Here is a 17754-nt window from a genome sequence, read left to right on the forward strand (position 1 = left end):
GAGAAATTCCATCCGTAATAAGCAGTTAGGTGTAGATTTCATTTCACTGTGCTACAAGCTTTCCCCATGTCATGCATTCTTAAATGGCGTTTTAAGCTGAGTTTCTTCTTATTGTTAAGTACAGTTGTCACTTTGTATCACAATAGTTGATTTCAGAGCTGAATGTTGGCAGAGTCAAAACTGCAGTTTTTCTTGCTAGTCTTAATTTAAGCATGTTACACAGCACAAATGCTTCACAATATACCTCTCATAACAAACCAGGTATTTCATGTCATGCTTTTATTAAAACATGTATATGTGATGCCATCTATGTGTGTGATAATCTGTTTTTAAAGAAAAAAATTAAATACAAATTAAACTTCCTATTTTGATGCTAATTATGATGCTAACTACCATAATTATTAGCAACCCAGTTCCCCAGATTGATGGAAATCATTACAACATATTTTTAAGGCTGGTTTTAAAATCACAGGAATGTAGTATTCATGTGACTTCAGCAAGTGGACATGGATTTCCTCTGATAGCCCTAACAGTCTATTTTTATGAGTAGACCTCATTCTCAAAACTTGCTTTTCGTATATTGCTGTGCCTGTAAAAGATGACTCAAATCACAAAGTCTCTATGGGTTGGTCCTTGTATAAATTTAAACAGCTTACTAATATGTTTGAGTAATCATGTAGTGGTATATCTCAAATCTCTTTAAAGCCAGTATTCTTTTATGACCTGATGTGTTTTTTTTATTCAGGAGTGGCAAATATATGTCGGTATTTATACATCAGATATACATATTTATACATCAGATATTTGAACATTAAATGTTCAAATACGACTGCGTACAGATGTGTTGCCATTATAACTTATCCTCTTTGACTGATCCTGAGAAAAAAGTATTCTACTTAGCTGGTAAAAGAAAGGAAAGAATTATGCTGTGTTTATTTTTAACAGACTTTCCTAATTCCATTAATGCTGAACAGATATCCTTTCAACAGCAATACAAGGCCAGCACATGCTTCCATATAAGGGAAAGAAAGCTACACACAGTTATTCCACTTGTCTTCCAGTGCAAAATGCTTATATTACATAAAATGCTGTGTAATGGTCCTCTGATCTGCTGAGATTTATGCAATTAACTAAGAAATAATGTCAGACTGAGAACAGAGAGTGACCTTACACTGCAAAGCCATGAAATCATCACTAGCTTCTAATGTTACTGCTGTTACTGTCCTGACAAGTGTTTCACTGGATGCTTGTCAGTATCTCCAGGGGTGAATGAATCCCTTGTTTTTTTAATACCTTGAACACCTTGTGAATACAAAGGAATTTTAGTTAATGTCTTGCAGCATTCTCATAGCTGGAACACAGGAGCTGTCTTATTGGAGCAGACTAAAATGTCCATGTGATGGAGTATGTTTTGTTGCTAGTCACTGAGGTAGGGTTTAATTACAAGGAAATTCTAAGTGCCCTACCAGTGTTCTCTTTACCAGTAGAAAAGTGTGGGTTTGGCTGCTGTGATCAGTCTTGTGCATCAGATATTTTGGCTTGCAAAGGTCCCTTTTATGTACTTAAGTTTGGGGTTTTTTTGGTAGGTTTTGTAGTTGTTGTTTGGTTGTGTTTTTTCCTCCCACCCGCAGAGATTTAAGGACTTCTGTCTGTGCGAGTGGTGACCTAGGAGGGATGTTGTGCTCTTAGATGATTTTTTTTTTTTAATTACTTTCAGAATCAATTTAAGCAGGTTTAGAGCTCAGTGATCTGCTGGAAGTAACCTGAGAAGAAACAGATTGTTCTTTGCTAGCATACATATCTTTCCTTACCTTTGGACCCTCTGTTCTTAACTACATCAGACACAGAAATCAATGGATGCCACTTTTCCTAACAGTGTGCTCTTCAATTGAAAACCAAGAGCTTAACTGTTGGGGCAAATCAAGCAAGTCCCTATGTGGAGGAGGATGCAGTTATCAGTGTTTTTCATAGGTTAAAAATACATTGTAGTGTGTTAAATATAAAACTGGAAGATATTGTTGATCTGTCAATTGAAAGGTAAAGTTGAAATATTAATGCAATTTATGTTTTTTGTCATTACCATTTTTTTTCTAAAATATTTGTTGTCTTTTGAATTAGCTAGGGCAGCAGATTTGCTAAGGATGATGAATTGCCCATTTTGGTGTTAACTGACAGGATTCAGCAAATCTATCACTTAAGAGGATGTATTAATCAGTCACTAGTGTCTCTTCATATGTGAATTTGTCAATTTATATTTACTGTTTCCTTCTGCTTAATAAAATTTGAAATAATACATAGTGAAAACCTTACTCAAAATGGATGGAATTGAGCCAAACCTTAAACAACAACAAAATCTTCTAGGTGTGTTCCTTGTTCTCATATTCTGTTAATGCTTACCACATTTTTTAACAGGAATGAATGGCATAACATATCTTTAAAGAAATTGTTTTATAGTCTTATAATATACAGTTCTTCAATTCATTTTGTAATAACACTTCAAATGATTCTGTCTGTTGTCTTCCATACTTCTAAAGCAATAGTTGATATGCTCACCATGAAGATGATCTTTAATACTATATGCTCTGTTTCTATGGTTCCTCTCTATACAGCATATCCTTCATGAGATGAAATTGAACTACTGTGCCAGTCTGTCTGCGCAATCAATAGGCAGAAGCTCTCACTTCTGTTCAAGGTGGAGGTTTTTGGTAGCTACATTGACAGTCTGGCTATAGGTCTATATGAGAAAGACATTTATTTTGTTGTGGTTCCTGATAGACCTTGGCTGTGCTGGAATGTTACTGTGATGACCAGCAGAATTAACATAAATGTTTTCCTTTTTTTTTTTTTCCCTGAACCATTTGTCTTACTGTGTTAAATTGAAAACATGGCTCAGGTACACATAACTTGTACATCAAAACAAAATAACGTCAAATGGAGCTCTGGTTCAGAGCGTCAGTAATAATCACCGTAAATATTGTTTCCAATATTATGATCTTTATGTTGGTTCAAGGTGTCATTGGCACCATACAAGAGTAGTAAGGTGGAGTCTTACCCAAAATATGTAACTTCTAGGTCCTTATTGTTTTTCAGAATCTTTGTAATGGGCACTGTGGTGCTCTGTAGGACTTTAACTGTTGCAGCGCTGAATTCTGAAGTGCAAGAAAGAATGGGAAATGCAGATTTGAGCGTATTCCCTCCTAGAGATCTTTCCCACCTTGTTCCAGGCCTAGGAGGTGATCATGATTCCACCTCCTAACAGTTTTTGCTTCCTCTGAAGGATATTTTTCAAAGTGATTGTTAATTTCTTCCAGTTCTTTTACTATTTTTCCATTGTCAATTGTATTGGACAAAGACCAGGATTAGATTCAGTGTTTTCCCTGATGCACTATGTTTTCATAGAAGGACAATTAAGAAATAAGTCCCTGCTCAAGCTTATTTTTTTTCCTGAAAAATCTTATATCCTTAGCAGTATTTTAAATGTTTTCCCTGAAACCCAAACACTCCATTTCAGTTTCTTACCCTTTTCTCATTGAATGTTAAAAGAGGAAAGTTTTCAAGAAGTTAGGACTAGTGTTGCATTTCTTCAGATAGGAATATTTGTGGAATGTATTTTACCTGTTCTGTCTCATTAGAAGGAAAACTAACATCAGCACAACAAAAATGGATGTTTTAGATTGCTACTGTATATTGCCTTTCAGCACACTTTAATTAAAGTGGCTTTTGTTTGTCCTATAATATCACCATTCCCTAATTGATGTACTGAGCAAGCACCATGGTGACAAGATAAGTTGCTTTGTTTTGTTCCATATGTCTGTGTTCCAAATTTTCCATAGTTTTAATTGGTTCCCTGCAGAATAACATTTACAAGCATATGGTATGGAAAATGCTGACTGCATTTGTTATCATATATTTTAGCACATTGGTGGCACTAGATCACTAAGCCTTTAAATGTGATTATGAGGTTATTTAATGCAGTCAATAGTGTGCTTAAAACACAGCAAAAAATCTGCAGTGAGCCAAATGGTATCAAGGAAATATGTTTGAATGCTGCCTTAACGCTTTAAGGATAGATGGGGAAGTCTGATTCAGAAAAGTTTTTGGGTACTGTTTAGCTGAAACATACTTTGTCACCTAAGAGCAATTTGGAAGGGTCTGTGGAGGCTGCTTGCCATCACAACAAGAGGAACGTCCATAGGAATGTGGAATGCAGAAAAGGCAAAATACCTGATACACTGAAGATTATTGACTCCTGAAGAAATGCACTGGCATTAGCTGATGAAATGGAATGCAGGATCAGCCTTTAAATCTCATGTGTCTGACTTTGGAGACATTAGCACTACAGTTCTAAACTGATTCTGGTCTGGTAGAAGGTGGTCAAGCCAAAAGAGAACCATTGATTGAGAAGACTCCAGCCATCTCAGCATGTATGAAGGTCTGAGTTCAGCAGTATTGACATAGGTATTGGGTTATGCCTTTTTGATTGTGCTGGAGGGGAGGGTGTGACATGTTGGAGAAGAGCTGAATTGGATTTCTTGCTGAGACAAATTAACCAAGGTGGTTTCAGACTGCTCCAAGAAGTGATCAGTGGGTCATTGAGTTACTATGGCCTCTTTGGATTTTATGAGCAGACTGGAAACTTCAGACACAGCCCAAATGATCAGAGAAAGAGGATTACTCCATAAATTGAGATTTCTGATGTATAGATTACATCCTTTGCGTATGGATTCAAGAGGTACCATATCCCTTCTGTCCCTTGCCTGAACCCAGCCTAACTAAATTACTTCCAAATTTCTACTGTTTTAATGTAATCTGTGTAAAAAAGAGTAACAGACATTAAAGCAGTACAAGTTCTAAGTTTATTAGTGACTAGATATACACTGAAAAACATGCAAATGTTAAAAGTATTACAAGAAAGTGGTTATGCATTTTCTCTTGCTTGTGTGCAATACGTATATGGCTCTGATATTAATATTATGGGAAGGGGAGTTCAGGGATCTAAACAGTATAGACATAACCAATTACTGTATGAGTAAAAAGGCAGTGTGTTCTCATAAGGGAGCATATGTTTCTAATCTCATAACATCCGAAATAAAAAAATAGATTGCTTTTGTAAAATCAAGTTTCATTCTGTGTGTTCCTTTCTTGGCACACTGTCATTTCGCTTACAAGCACAGTGTTGCAAGTTAATTTTTAATCCATGCTCAGGTTCTGTAGCGAATCAACCCAACATCTATCTCTCACAGAGATACTTGGACTTAAACATGTTACAAAAATAGAATTCTATCATGGAAAAAGAAGCTGCCAATAATAAGAAAGGGCTTTTGGGAAAATTCTTTTGGGGAATGGTTTTTGCAGCAGTCATAAAGGACAGCAGAGGCGTACTTGTTAATTAGTTTCTGATTTTCAGTGTGAAAAAAGAAATAGTGACTAAAATACTGCTAAAGTTTAAAAAAACCAAACCCAACCAAAAAAAGGCATCTTTCTGAGGCGATCTTACCAGAGAGTGAGTAAAACGCCAAAGAGATTTTAGAATTATAGTATGATAAAAACCTGTTGAACAAGAAAGGCAAAACTGAAAGGCACTTCGGCCTCCTGATTATCTCTTCCAGCTGTAATTTCTCTCTCAACTGACGGTGTGTAATATTTAGGGTAAGTCACTGGTGGGAGGATGATATCTATGATTTTTATTGTTAGCATGGACTACTTGTTTGTCTTGAATCACTTAAAATATAGTTCATGATGAAGAGAAGACAGAAGTTTACACAGAAGATCTGAAACAAAACGAAAATTTGAAAATGTAGCTATAAATAACTTTTGTATTTGAGTGCAGTATAGTCACAAATATTATCTATAGCACATTGATAAAAATTTAGAAGAAACATTGAGATTGCAAGGTGATACAATTAAAAAAAAAAAAAGGTAAGAACAGAGTAAAACCTGCTTATAAATTGTCCATATAAACACAGAAGATTCACTAATGGTATTTATACTGGGCTGTTTACTCACTTCAGGATATGGTCTCCTTTTCAACTTGGTGCATATCACCTAAGGGCTACACTGACTTAAGAAGCAGCCACTCCAAAGGCTCCTGTACAGCACAGTGTTCAAGTGCCTCCTAACTCTTGGTAAATCTATTCTCAGTTGCAAAGTTTCTTCCACAATTTCAAAGCAGCAACTAAGCTTCTTAAATACTCTGAGGTCAGATGTTAAGTCTGTGACAGAGGCAGGTAAATGAATTGCATTATTTGAGTTGAATTCCCTTGCCTTCACTAAATGAAAAAAAGAAAAGTCACCTTTTTTCTCCAAAACACTTTCTCTTTGGTCTCTATAATTCATTCAGCTTCTGCACTGTATGATGTAGGGGTTTATTGGTACCAGTCATATCGTGACGCACCACAGAACTGATGCAATTAATATGACACGTCACTCTGCTACCCAGGTAAAAATGATCCCTGCTTTTAGGTAATTTGTTTTTAATATTTCAAGGGACACCTTAATCCTGTAGTAAGCCAAACAATTCCTAAAAGAGATGAATACTCTCAAGTCCTGTAAACTGATAGGCATCTCAGTCTCTCCTTTGCATGTTAAGCGGCAAGTGGGGAAGGAGACAGGAGAGGAGTTGTGTAACTTGAGCTGAAAATTCAAATATATGCTGTGACTGGCTTTAGACACTACAGATAACCTGGAACAGGAATATAAATTGTTCTTTTGTGGAGCTGAATTGCTGTAAGTGGTATTGCTGATACTCAAGTTATTAGGTGAAAGCACTAATCCTGCATAGAACATGTTAATTTGAGCAACAAATGGGTAATGCAACATAAAAGGAAGAAGGGAACTTTGGTTTTTACTTTAGTAACTTCTGTGATAGAGAATCCTATTGACAGGCTGTTGAAGTACTGCTGATTCAAGCTTAAAAAATCATTCTGCTGGGAACAGTTTCCTTTTCAGCCATACGAGAGTATATCCTGTTTTGCCTTTGCAAGAAGAGCAATGTGATATCTTTACTGAGCCTAAGATCATTTAAATAACTTTTTTTCCTCCTCACTTTGTTAATCTTGTATCACAAAAATTTAGGTTTCTTTAATTCCCTGAGACAAAGTACGTTTAATATCTGACGTAATGGGAGTTTTATCTTTATGTAAGAGCAAAATTGGGATCAAAACATGTGGTGCCAAAGTCACGCTTCCAAAATGTGTGGGAATGTATGTGTACCCTCTGTATGACCTGTTCTGAAATCCAGATACTATTGGGTATACTGCATAATTACACCCCACGATCCAGTAGAAGTGATGTCTCAAAAGTTGTCCCGAAAGGCAAAAATTTGGAGAATCAAGAGAGTGTGAACATGTAAAGCTTATAAAACATGGTGGAAAATCAATGCCAAACCAACTGATGGAATAAATCTAATTTTAAAAGGAGCTAACAAGATTTTGATTGATGCTTTTAATTATGTGGTGCTTCTTTTGATATTTAAATGGCATCTCAGCATTATTTGATTACTCTATTTTTCAAATGAAAATTGCAGGTGGAAATCATTGTTCATTTTTATTTTTCGCAATGAGAATAAATGTACATGGTAAGTTAGAAGGTATTTCAAGAACAGGCAGAGCAGACTTGCATGCAGTTATATTCTGTAAAATTAATTAAAAGTGAGAAGAGGGTAGATGTTTGCAGTTGGTAGGAATTCTTTCTTGAACAGTGTGAAGTTTATCTGTATGCAGAATGCCAAGTCAGAGCCTGTTGGTATTGCAGAAATATTGAACTGAATTCTCAGCAGCAATAACTGACCGTGCCAATTCTTGATTAGAAATGACTGGAAGAGAGAGCTCCTGTCATGTGGAAGTTCCGGGAACAATCTAAGGACAGGACTTCCTTGCCTGGCTGGCGTGCCAGGTAGTTAACCTGCCTATTTCCGTTACTAATTTTGAAGGATCAGCATGCTTGTATGAAACAGTGGGATTTTGGGAAATGGCATTTTAAAATAAAATGCTATTTACCAAGCTCTTGACTCTTAAATATGGCTTTTAAAGTATTAACTGCAGAAGACCAATAATGCTTGTTCAACAAGGCTTTGTTCAACCTCCTGTGGGAAGTGCAGTCACCATCAGAGAGGGGAGGGCAGGTGAGACTGGGAAAAATACGCCTATCAGGCCCCAGGTAAGTGTGATATGAATGACAACCGAAGTGTGAAGACCTTTTTCTAGTCTTTGTTATAGACTACTCATAGTCTTTTGTCATCAGATCTTATTGAACACAAAATATCAGGTGATATTTTATGCCTATCCAACCATTTCTGAGGGTGGCATTGAATTTTTATGACCCTCCCACTTTTGTTTATATTTTTTGTAAGGCTGTCTCCCACACAAAAGCAGATGGTATGGATTTAGAAAATTGACCTTTTGTTTTATCATAGTTTGTTCTGCTAGTAAGAGACTGATGTTTGCTGTAAAAAAAGCTTTATTTTAGATCCAAAAGTAAAGCAACATTGTATGATATAGATCCAACAGGTAATGATTAAAATGTGGCACACTTGACATTTCCTCTATTAAATTATGTTCCTTAGGAAAGGAGCCACTACTTAACCATGTATTTTACAACTATTACAGTAAACTACAATATATATCATATACTATACATGATAAATGTGGTACTGTGGGGGCAGGCAAATATAATATTTTTGAGGACAGAAGAAAAGCTGAGAGAAAACAAAGACTTACCAGGATAAGAGACCATCTTTTCTTTTTTTGTCCAGGCCAGTATAAAGCTTTCTTGTGAAAAGACTTATGAAATATTAAACTAACTTGAACTTAGCCTAAAATATTAAATTAACTTTGCCTTGGCTTAAAGCCATTTCTTTGACAATGGAGAAGGATAATCAACTTAAAAGCTCTCAGGCTGATGGAAGTATAATACTGCCTGATACTGTAAGGCAAATGCAGGATGTACTCCAAAATGACTACTCAATAAATTTTACCTCTGGGTTGGAGGTACAATTCCAAAGCTGCTGAGTAGATACAAAAATCCTCTCCTCTCTTATGTAAGTGAATGACTTAAAATCTCAGTAGCAATATTTATTACTATCTTGTCCTTGGTCCAGGTAGTTAGGCTTTTTCCCCATGCATCTCCAGTAAAGCTAAGTCTGGCTGTGCAGCCACACTCCCTTGTTAGTGTTTCAGCCACAAGGCTGGAAAAGCTTTCAGCATTGTGTCTGACACTATGATTATGTGACTCTGCAGCTTCTCTTTATTAATATGCTTCTGTTGAGCCATATAGCTCCTTCCTTCAAAGAACTGCTATCCTTGACAAGTACTGTCCCATCCCATGCAACAAAATGCAGTGATTTTGTTGCAGTTGAAGGACAGAAGATGCAGTGAGATTTGAGGCAAAAATAAAATAGTGACTCAGAAAGCAAGGTGGTACATGGCTGTATGTGTGTGCGCATGTGCACAGGGGGTGAGTGTAGGGGCGGGGGCTGTGTGTGTGTTTGCAAAGGAGAGGGAAAAGAACAATTTTTGCCTTGAGAGAGTAAGCGTTTTGTAGGAGATCCTGTTTATACTAGAAAAAGTCTTCAGTATTTCTTATCTTGCAAGATCATTTCAGCTCCTATAATAACAGAAGGAAAAAAGAGGAGACACTCATTTTTGACTGGGCTATTGTAATTTGATGAATCACTGAAGTAATATGTCCTAGACAAAGTTTTTTCAAACCTGGTTGCCCGTATATGCTGGATGTTTGAATGAATCAGCTGTTTTTGATGTAGGTAAGAACCAATAAAAGGTATTTTTGATTGCACTTGCATAAAGATACAGTTGCCATACAAATGCGTTTATGTGATTAAAGATGACAAAATTGGGGAGATATGAGAAGTTCTTCACTGTGAGTATCAAAGTGTCAGAAGAGATCTATTACTAGATTGTAGAAGTAGCTTCTGTAGATGTTTATAAATCTCTTTTTTGAGCATGGTAAGTGAATATTGATCTGTGCAGGTCTGATCTGAATTGAGTTATCTTGACTGATGCCATCTGAAAATGAAACATAATTTCTTTAACTCATTTTTTTCTAGGCATCCAGTGTTTATGCATTTTACAACTTACCTTTAACTTAGCCAACCAGCACCAAGAGAGATTGGTGGTCCCTTATGTAGTTTAATTTATGAGTTCCAGTTTCATTATCAACTTTTTAAATTTTGATTCTTGGAGATATTGAGGGTTCATGATTCCTCTCAGGGTTAGGTGTAGTAGCTGCAGGAATTAATCACATTTTAGTCCTATTGCAACTAAGTCTCACAGAGTTTATGGATCTAAAGCTTTGTCTTCCTGATTGTGGGTTTCTCTGCTGGGTACTTTGGAAAGAGCTGAAAGAGGAAGCCTCACATCTATGTGCCTGCTTTTCTCCTAGCTGGCTGATTAGCAAGCAGCAGACCATGCAAACTAGTTGGCAGAAGAGGAAGCAGTCTCTGACCTATAAGATGAACAATAAGCTTGGATGGTCCTGGGAGGGTATATTTCAGGTTTGCTTTTGTGGACACTATACCTCTTGGAAGGTTATTATTAATACTTAGTAGTAAGATACCAAAAAGCCATTCAGGGAACTACACATGGGGAGAGGAAATGCTTGTGAGATCATATATCTTGGACCTGCAAACGGGGAAGAAGAGAATAAAATTATGCTTAGTGAATAGGAGAGCAGAGATCAGGAAAGGTGAAAAAAAGATATCACCGATCTTTAAAATAGCATGTTAGGACTGTCAGTGGAAGGTCTACTTTGTGCCTTGATCTTCTAGAAAAAATAGGTAAGAAATCAAGTCACAACCACAGACAGTAGCTTGTGATGGTTTCTGAACCATGAGCAGCCATAGAAGCTGAGGAGATAGTTCCCCCAGCATCAGAAGAGGTGGTACCAACTCCATAGAGTAAACTTTCCACATGAGAGCTGAACATGTCACCTGAGCTCAAGAATGCCATTTCTTTTCTGTGTTTTTTGAAACCTACTATCTGATGTGGGAACTGAGAGGGATAGCGTACTTTTGTTCCAGCTATACAAAAAAGGCAGGGCATCGTAGGGAACACTTGTTTTGTGCAGTGTTCTGTGTATATTATGGATAAGTTAAGATTTAAGCACTGGAAGTTGAGAACAAAGGCTGTTTTGAGGGTTTCATTGATCTTAAAATATTATTTTAATCAATATGAAAATAGTTTTGTACAATTTATTAAATTATTGCTGTTAACATAACTTCAGATCTATCAGTACTCTCCTTCTTGCTAGCTTTGGATTGCTTTAAAAGTTGTAGTAAACAACATTGTGGTTATACACTACAGGACCTGGTTGCTCCTGAAGGAGTATCTCATGGTTTTTATCTGTGGATGATGGTGTCTTTTTGCCAGTAATGGTTATCTAAGGAAGTGATGTCATGCTGAAAGTACTGACCTCTACAACTTCAAAGATGCTGCAAATCAGAATGAGGGTTAAAAATATTGCTTTCCTAGTCCTGTGGGAGAATTGGTGGATAGCACTCATTTGTGCCAAGATGAAAGCTTGCAGTAGCATTCATTTTTTTAATCACTGTAGTTTGGCAGAGTTGATCTTTTACCTGATGCTCCGATCCCAAACTGTCTGTCCAACACAGGATAAAACAGTATTTAACCGGCTCTCGCTTCTGTAACACAGTGGTCATTGCTAAGCTTTTGGTAAAGTATCTGTGTTGTTGGTACAAGAAGGTTTCCTGTGTTAAAATAGAATGGGGGAGACTCTACCTATCTGTCTTTCTGTTAACTTTGCCTCTAATGAGACAGCACATACTATGAGAATGCAAATACTAGGATGGGACTTCTCTCTGTGGCTGGGGCAGACTGTCTGCAAGCTTGATCTATTTCTATCAAATCTGTGCTGCTTTCTGGAAATGTATCATGGAATCGTAGAATACCTTGAGTTGGAAGGGACCCATAAGGATCATTGAATCCAACATGTCTTTAGAAGAACAGATCACTTACATGGATAAGAATATTTGTACAGAAAATGGAGAATTTAATTTAGGAAAATAATAGCAAATGTCTTCTAGTGCTTTCTAGCAGTAATTCTGAATGACATTTTAGGTTGTTTTTGTTACGTTTTGCTCCCTTTATGAGATTCCAGAACTACAGGAAGATTTAGCTGTCCAAATGTATTCTACAACTTTACTCATATCAATGTATTTCATTATTAATAATTGGTTTGGTAATACATAATTTGGTATTGGAAGGTGTCTCTTCAAAAATCATGCTTTCACACTTTTTAATGAAGAAAATTCTTCAGACTAGTGAAAAAAGATGTGGATTATTACTTTTCTCTCTTGTCGGTGTGTTTTACATCATCAGAATGTGAAGCACAGACTTTCTTTACTGTTTGTTCTGGCCAGTTTTGGCCTTGAACTCTATGAAATAGAAACTTGAATTACTTATTAAGACAGCTTACAGGTTGACTTTGTATTTTAACACTGGTAGAATAGCTGTCATATGAAAAGGCGTGAAAAGACTTATGTAAACTGAATAATACTAAAAAAGCATGAGTTTATGACTGTTATTTTCATTCTTTAGAGTGGCTGATCAATCAGATATGTATGCTGCAAAAGAACAATGTGACAAAAATTATACTGAAAAGAGGATAATGGAGACAGGTTATTGCTGGTGAAGGCCTACAGCTGAAATGAACATACCTGTTCCTGACACTGTACTCTTCAGGAAGCAGTCTGTCTTTCCCAGTACGTAGGTAATGGAGAATAGGTGTCCTGGTTTTGTTACCCAAAGGAATTTTGGTGGCTGTGTTCCATATGAGAGACAGAGAACTAGGTTTCTTCCTTGTATCCAGATAGAGGTAAGATTAGACACAGAGAAAAAAGGTTGGTTTAAAAAAATTGCACGTTTATAATTATCGAGATTGCTATACTAGTTATATATTCTGTTGAAAAGTTAAAATTTTATTTGATACCCAGAATCCTAATTCAAAATAGCAAAAGGTACATCAACCCGTATATGACAACAACAACAAAAATGTTTAATTGCATATATTTGGTTCTGAAATATCTACCTTAGCATCAGTCAGATATGTTTTTCAAGTTAAGAAGTACAGCTCATAAAAAGAAAATAAACTGGAAAGTTTCCATGCAGCTAGCTTGACATTAATGATGTGCACAAGAACATCATCTTACATTTTGTGTGTGCAATTATGAATCATAGAATGAAGGAGGTAGACATCTCTCTGCAACATTTTGCTTTCACAGAGTTGGTCTGTCTTCTTTTCCTCGTGTTTGTAAGGGTCATAATTTTATTAAATGCAGAAAAGACTCAGTTCACTTTGCAGTGAGAACAACTAAAAAGTCCTCAGTGCTTCACCGGGCATGTTCAGCTGCTGAAGACTCAGGGTGAAAGCCACTTTGTTGAGTTACTGATTTTAGCCAAGCAAAGGAAAAACAGGAAAATTAAAATGACAATGTGCTATGTATAGTTTACTGTGTTAATTCTCCATGCTCTTTGGGACTGCTTTTTGTATTAGATTCGTGAGGAGTCTTCAAAAGCTTTTTCCACATATACTGGAAGCTGCTTATCTATTACTTTGCTGCTAAAGGGACTTCTGTCAGGTTAGATCTCATTCGGGTTCTAAACTGGGGTCTCTTATGAAACCCAGATCTCTTGGCTTTCTTGGGAGCTATGATGCCAAGGAAACATGTCTGATCCCACAGTAAGTGCCTTCCTTCAGTCAGCGGCAAAAAGCGCTACAACTGAGGACAATGCCTGATATTTAACCTGTCTTTTGAAGTGTCTTGGTGATTGGGCTTTGTTTTGTCTTGTCGTTGTCACTCATTGCAATATCTTCTTATGTGTTACAGAACAGGAGCAAGCGTCTGGAGAAAGTCCACGTCGTTCTTGGGAATAAATCCTGTGATTTGGATACGCTCATTTCTACTCTTGCCTATGCCTACTTTCTAGACAAGGTAATGGAAAGAATGGACCAAGTGGTCTTAACCTATTTGTTCCAGGTTGTTCCAGGCATCTTACTGTTAAGTAAATTAAAACATATTGTAAAAACATTATTTCAGACAATGCTTTTGTTATAATCAGAGGCGAGGTTTTTAAATAGAAACAATCTGCATTTCTTTACATGCTAAAATTTCTGAGTAGGTATTAGGTGGCTTATTCAACAGCAGCAAAAAATCACCCCTGTACATCATTCTTTCTCCTTCCTAGTTTCCCAGTGATTCTGTAAGAGGCAAATGGAGACAGAAGAATAACAAAAAAAGCAAAATAATTTTTTTTTTTAATTAAGTGTAAGGGGGGAAACCTTATACAGAACATTCAGACTGTTTTAATTGCTTACTCTATTAAAGCGTCTTCCTAATAAAAAACAGGCCTTATTATATCCAACTCTGACAAATGCACACCTACATTACAGGTCAGTCCGCCTGATGTTCTTTGCTTACCCGTGTTGAACATACCAAGAAGAGATTTTAGCTACTTCACAGAGACAAGATTTATATTAGAGGAGCTGAATATCCCGGAGTCATTCCATATCTTCCGAGACGAAATCAATTTGCACCAGCTGAATGCTGAAGGGAAATTGTCTTTAACACTTGTAAACAGCAACATGCTGACAAGGTATTGCATTGTATGTACAACAAGATGGCTTATGCGGGTTTGAACTGTTTTAAAAACTCTATTTTACATTTATTCTGCATTAATATTGGTATTGCTGTGTTAATACAGACAATAAAAAAGGAAGTTAAAATATATTTTGTCTCCCATTATGTGCAATAAATGTAATAAACTAAATAGTAATCTTTCCAGGACTTTTAATGGAAGTCCCTTTTTTAAGGACCCTGTGTTTTCACACAGATTAGATATTTCAATTTAGTTTAAAGAGTCTGGAGGTTTCCTGTGACCAGTAAATTAAGAAATCAGATTTTTTTTCCTGCTTCTTATTTAGCTTTCACTAAAGGCATTGAGACTCTCACACTGATTTGGAGATGGCCAGCACACTTCCACATGTGCTGTTAATATGGCTGCTAGATTATTGCAGTCCTTACAGAGTACAGCATTTTTCTCAAAATGTCCTCAGTGCCAGAGGCTTATAGTTGCTCTGTGGAAGACCATAGTCCATATACCCGTCCTTAAGAGGGAGTATTTACAAGCCCATAGTGAATCTTGTAAAGTGAACTTCTTTATAATGGTGTGCTTGTCTTGCCCAGAGTGAAGGGTGCTCTTTACTGCCAACTCTCTTTAGAGTTCATTGAAGATAAGTAATATCCTGTTGTGCTATAGCCACACCCTACTCTGAGAGGTTTGTAGATTAGAATAAATGTAGGGAAAATCTAAAATGAGAAATAAGCATAAATCTCATAGCTATTGATTCTTTAACTGCAGCTAGGTCAGCACATCATTCACTTTTTCAAAGGAGAAGTTATCCATAAGATTTGCTTTTTATTACTGTTACTTCTTGTTTCTTCCTTCTAAAGAATTATGATTAGTGTTTTATATTATTAAATATAGTTTGGCTTTGTTATTGATTTTATAAGCAGAAACATAAAGCATCTCAATGAAAAAAAAAATTATTTGTAAGCTTTCAAAATATTCAATGAGAAAAGTCCCAAACCTTCCCTATATGAAGAGCGATATTTTCAGTACATGTAGAAATATTTTTTTCAAATTATTAATGTTTAAAGATTTTGATAATGGAAATATAAACATTTACGTCTTAGTGATGTATCAAGTAATAAAACCACTGTGAACACTTCATTAAAAAAAATTACAGTTTTAGGACCTCATTGTGACGTTCTTTGGCTTTATAGCAGACTTCAAGTAGCAATAAGAATAGTGTTATCATCCAGAATTTTTGAAAATATTTTGCACTGTTTTACTGGGTTGTCTAAGCAGCTAGAAAGCAAAATATATATAACTTTTAAATTTGCTTAATAGTGAGGATAAAAGTTTGGAATCAGCTGTTGTCAAAGTCATCAATCCAGATGAGCAATGTGATGGCAGCCTGGAGTTACAAGCGTCTTCTTCCTCTTTAGTAGTAAAAGAGATTCTTCAAGAGGCACCAGAGTTAATCACTCAGCAACTGGCTTATCTCCTCAGAGGTGAGAGATTACTCTTTATATTAAATACTGAAAGGTTTAATGGAGTGTTTCTGAATCTGCTCATGCAGAAAGAGTGTGATCCATTCTTTGGTTAACAATCCCTTTAAAGACCACGGGAAGCTTCATAAAAGAAGCAGGGAGTAAAGAGTTTGTTAAAGAGTAACATTATATTGAATATTAAAAATGTGCATTTAAAAATAGGCATGAGAGGTCTTTGCTGTATCACTAGACAAGAATATTAAATGGAGCTGTCGACACACCAGCTGGGTAGCTGGAAAAGCTGTGCAGTTCGTCGATTCCAGGGGCTGTGCAGTGCCGCCAGTTCAGCTCTGCCTGCCTGTGGACAACAATATGGATTGGAATCTAATATTTACATGTTAAAGCTTCTTCTGATGGTGGTACCTTTTTATAGAATGATGTTTTAATGGTGTGATGTGAAACTTTTACTGTTTAAAAATGCTGTAACCAAATCTTCATTGCGCCCTCCTTTTCTTTTGTATTGTATGCCTGGTGGTGTACGAAGGATGAGGCTTCAACAGTCGGGAGTATTTTCACTTCTGTCTTCATCGTTTGTATTAGCTTTCTCAGTTTATTTGTTGCAGCAGAACTCTTCAACTGGAAGTAAAACTGGGGTTGAAAAGAAACAGTTGCTCGTTTTAAGTTATTTACTGAATTTTAATTGTGTTTAATGAATTTTAAAGGTTTTAGGTTTTAACTGATGTGCAACTGTTAAATGCCCTTTTAAGAAATTGATGTGGACATGTTTAATGAGGATTATGAAAACTTGCCTACACTTAGATTTCAGAAGCTACTGGAGTCTTGGCTTGTCATTGTGCTCCTCACTGTGATAACTATTGTAATGAGCCTGTTATGAGAAATTACAAAAGGTAATGGATTTTTTTTTTTAAGTTTCTGTAGAAGAAGCATTAACAGTAACAGAGCATTTAGCCTGCTCTTTTAGTATCTTCCCATGCTAATAAGCTCTAGTAAACCTGCCATGAAATATTTTCTTAAGTTCCAAACTTCTGTTGAATAGCTATCCAGGAATCTATGCAAATGACCAAGCATAATAATTGATTTTGGAGGCAGAATGAAAACAGGCTTTTGGGGATCACTCAGGATAGCTGTCTGGTGGTGGAAGAGTCAGGAGGCAGTGCTTTAAAAAATTCATAAGAACGTGTTTGCGTACCACACGCGGTTTTAAGTGACTACATGTTTTAGGTCTCTAGTCTGTATCCAGATTAAAATAATGTACTTTTATTAGAGAAATACTGAAAGTGTTTGCATTAGAGATAGCACTTTGAGTTTTGAGGGAGATAGTAGCTACATTTTTTAACAAAAATTAGTACCTTCAATTTAATTACTGTGTTTTGTAGCACATGTTTGAGGAATTTAGTGGATATAAGAGTCTCTTGCATGGTGTGAGAAGTGATTGACAAAGCCTAAACAGCAAGCTGCACTTGTGACGTGATGCTTTTCTACTCCTCCCAGCAATGCAGTTTGTACATATAGAAGGCCAAGCAATACAGTAAGTCCTCTTGTGGGTCTCTTAAAATAGAAAAGATTTTAAGTACTTAAGAACCTTCCGTTGCAAATTCAGAAAAGTCAGTGAATCCCATTACTGGTTTTGATAAGATTAAAAAAAG

The 17754-nt window shown here is 36.3% G+C and overlaps 1 protein-coding gene across 1 annotated transcript in view; it reads left to right on the top strand.

The window, feature by feature from the left end:
* Positions 1 to 17754, top strand: part of PRUNE2 (prune homolog 2 with BCH domain) — a 144214-nt gene that overhangs the window by 19766 nt on the left and 106694 nt on the right. The window contains exons 2-4 of the mRNA XM_075078716.1: positions 13862 to 13966; positions 14425 to 14627; positions 15945 to 16108. Of these exons, the coding sequence (XP_074934817.1) occupies positions 13862 to 13966; positions 14425 to 14627; positions 15945 to 16108 (472 nt within the window). The remainder of the gene's footprint in view (positions 1 to 13861; positions 13967 to 14424; positions 14628 to 15944; positions 16109 to 17754) is intronic.

Source organism: Phalacrocorax aristotelis, chromosome Z (genome assembly GCF_949628215.1).
Source record: "Phalacrocorax aristotelis chromosome Z, bGulAri2.1, whole genome shotgun sequence".
NCBI classification, from domain to species: domain Eukaryota; kingdom Metazoa; phylum Chordata; class Aves; order Suliformes; family Phalacrocoracidae; genus Phalacrocorax; species Phalacrocorax aristotelis.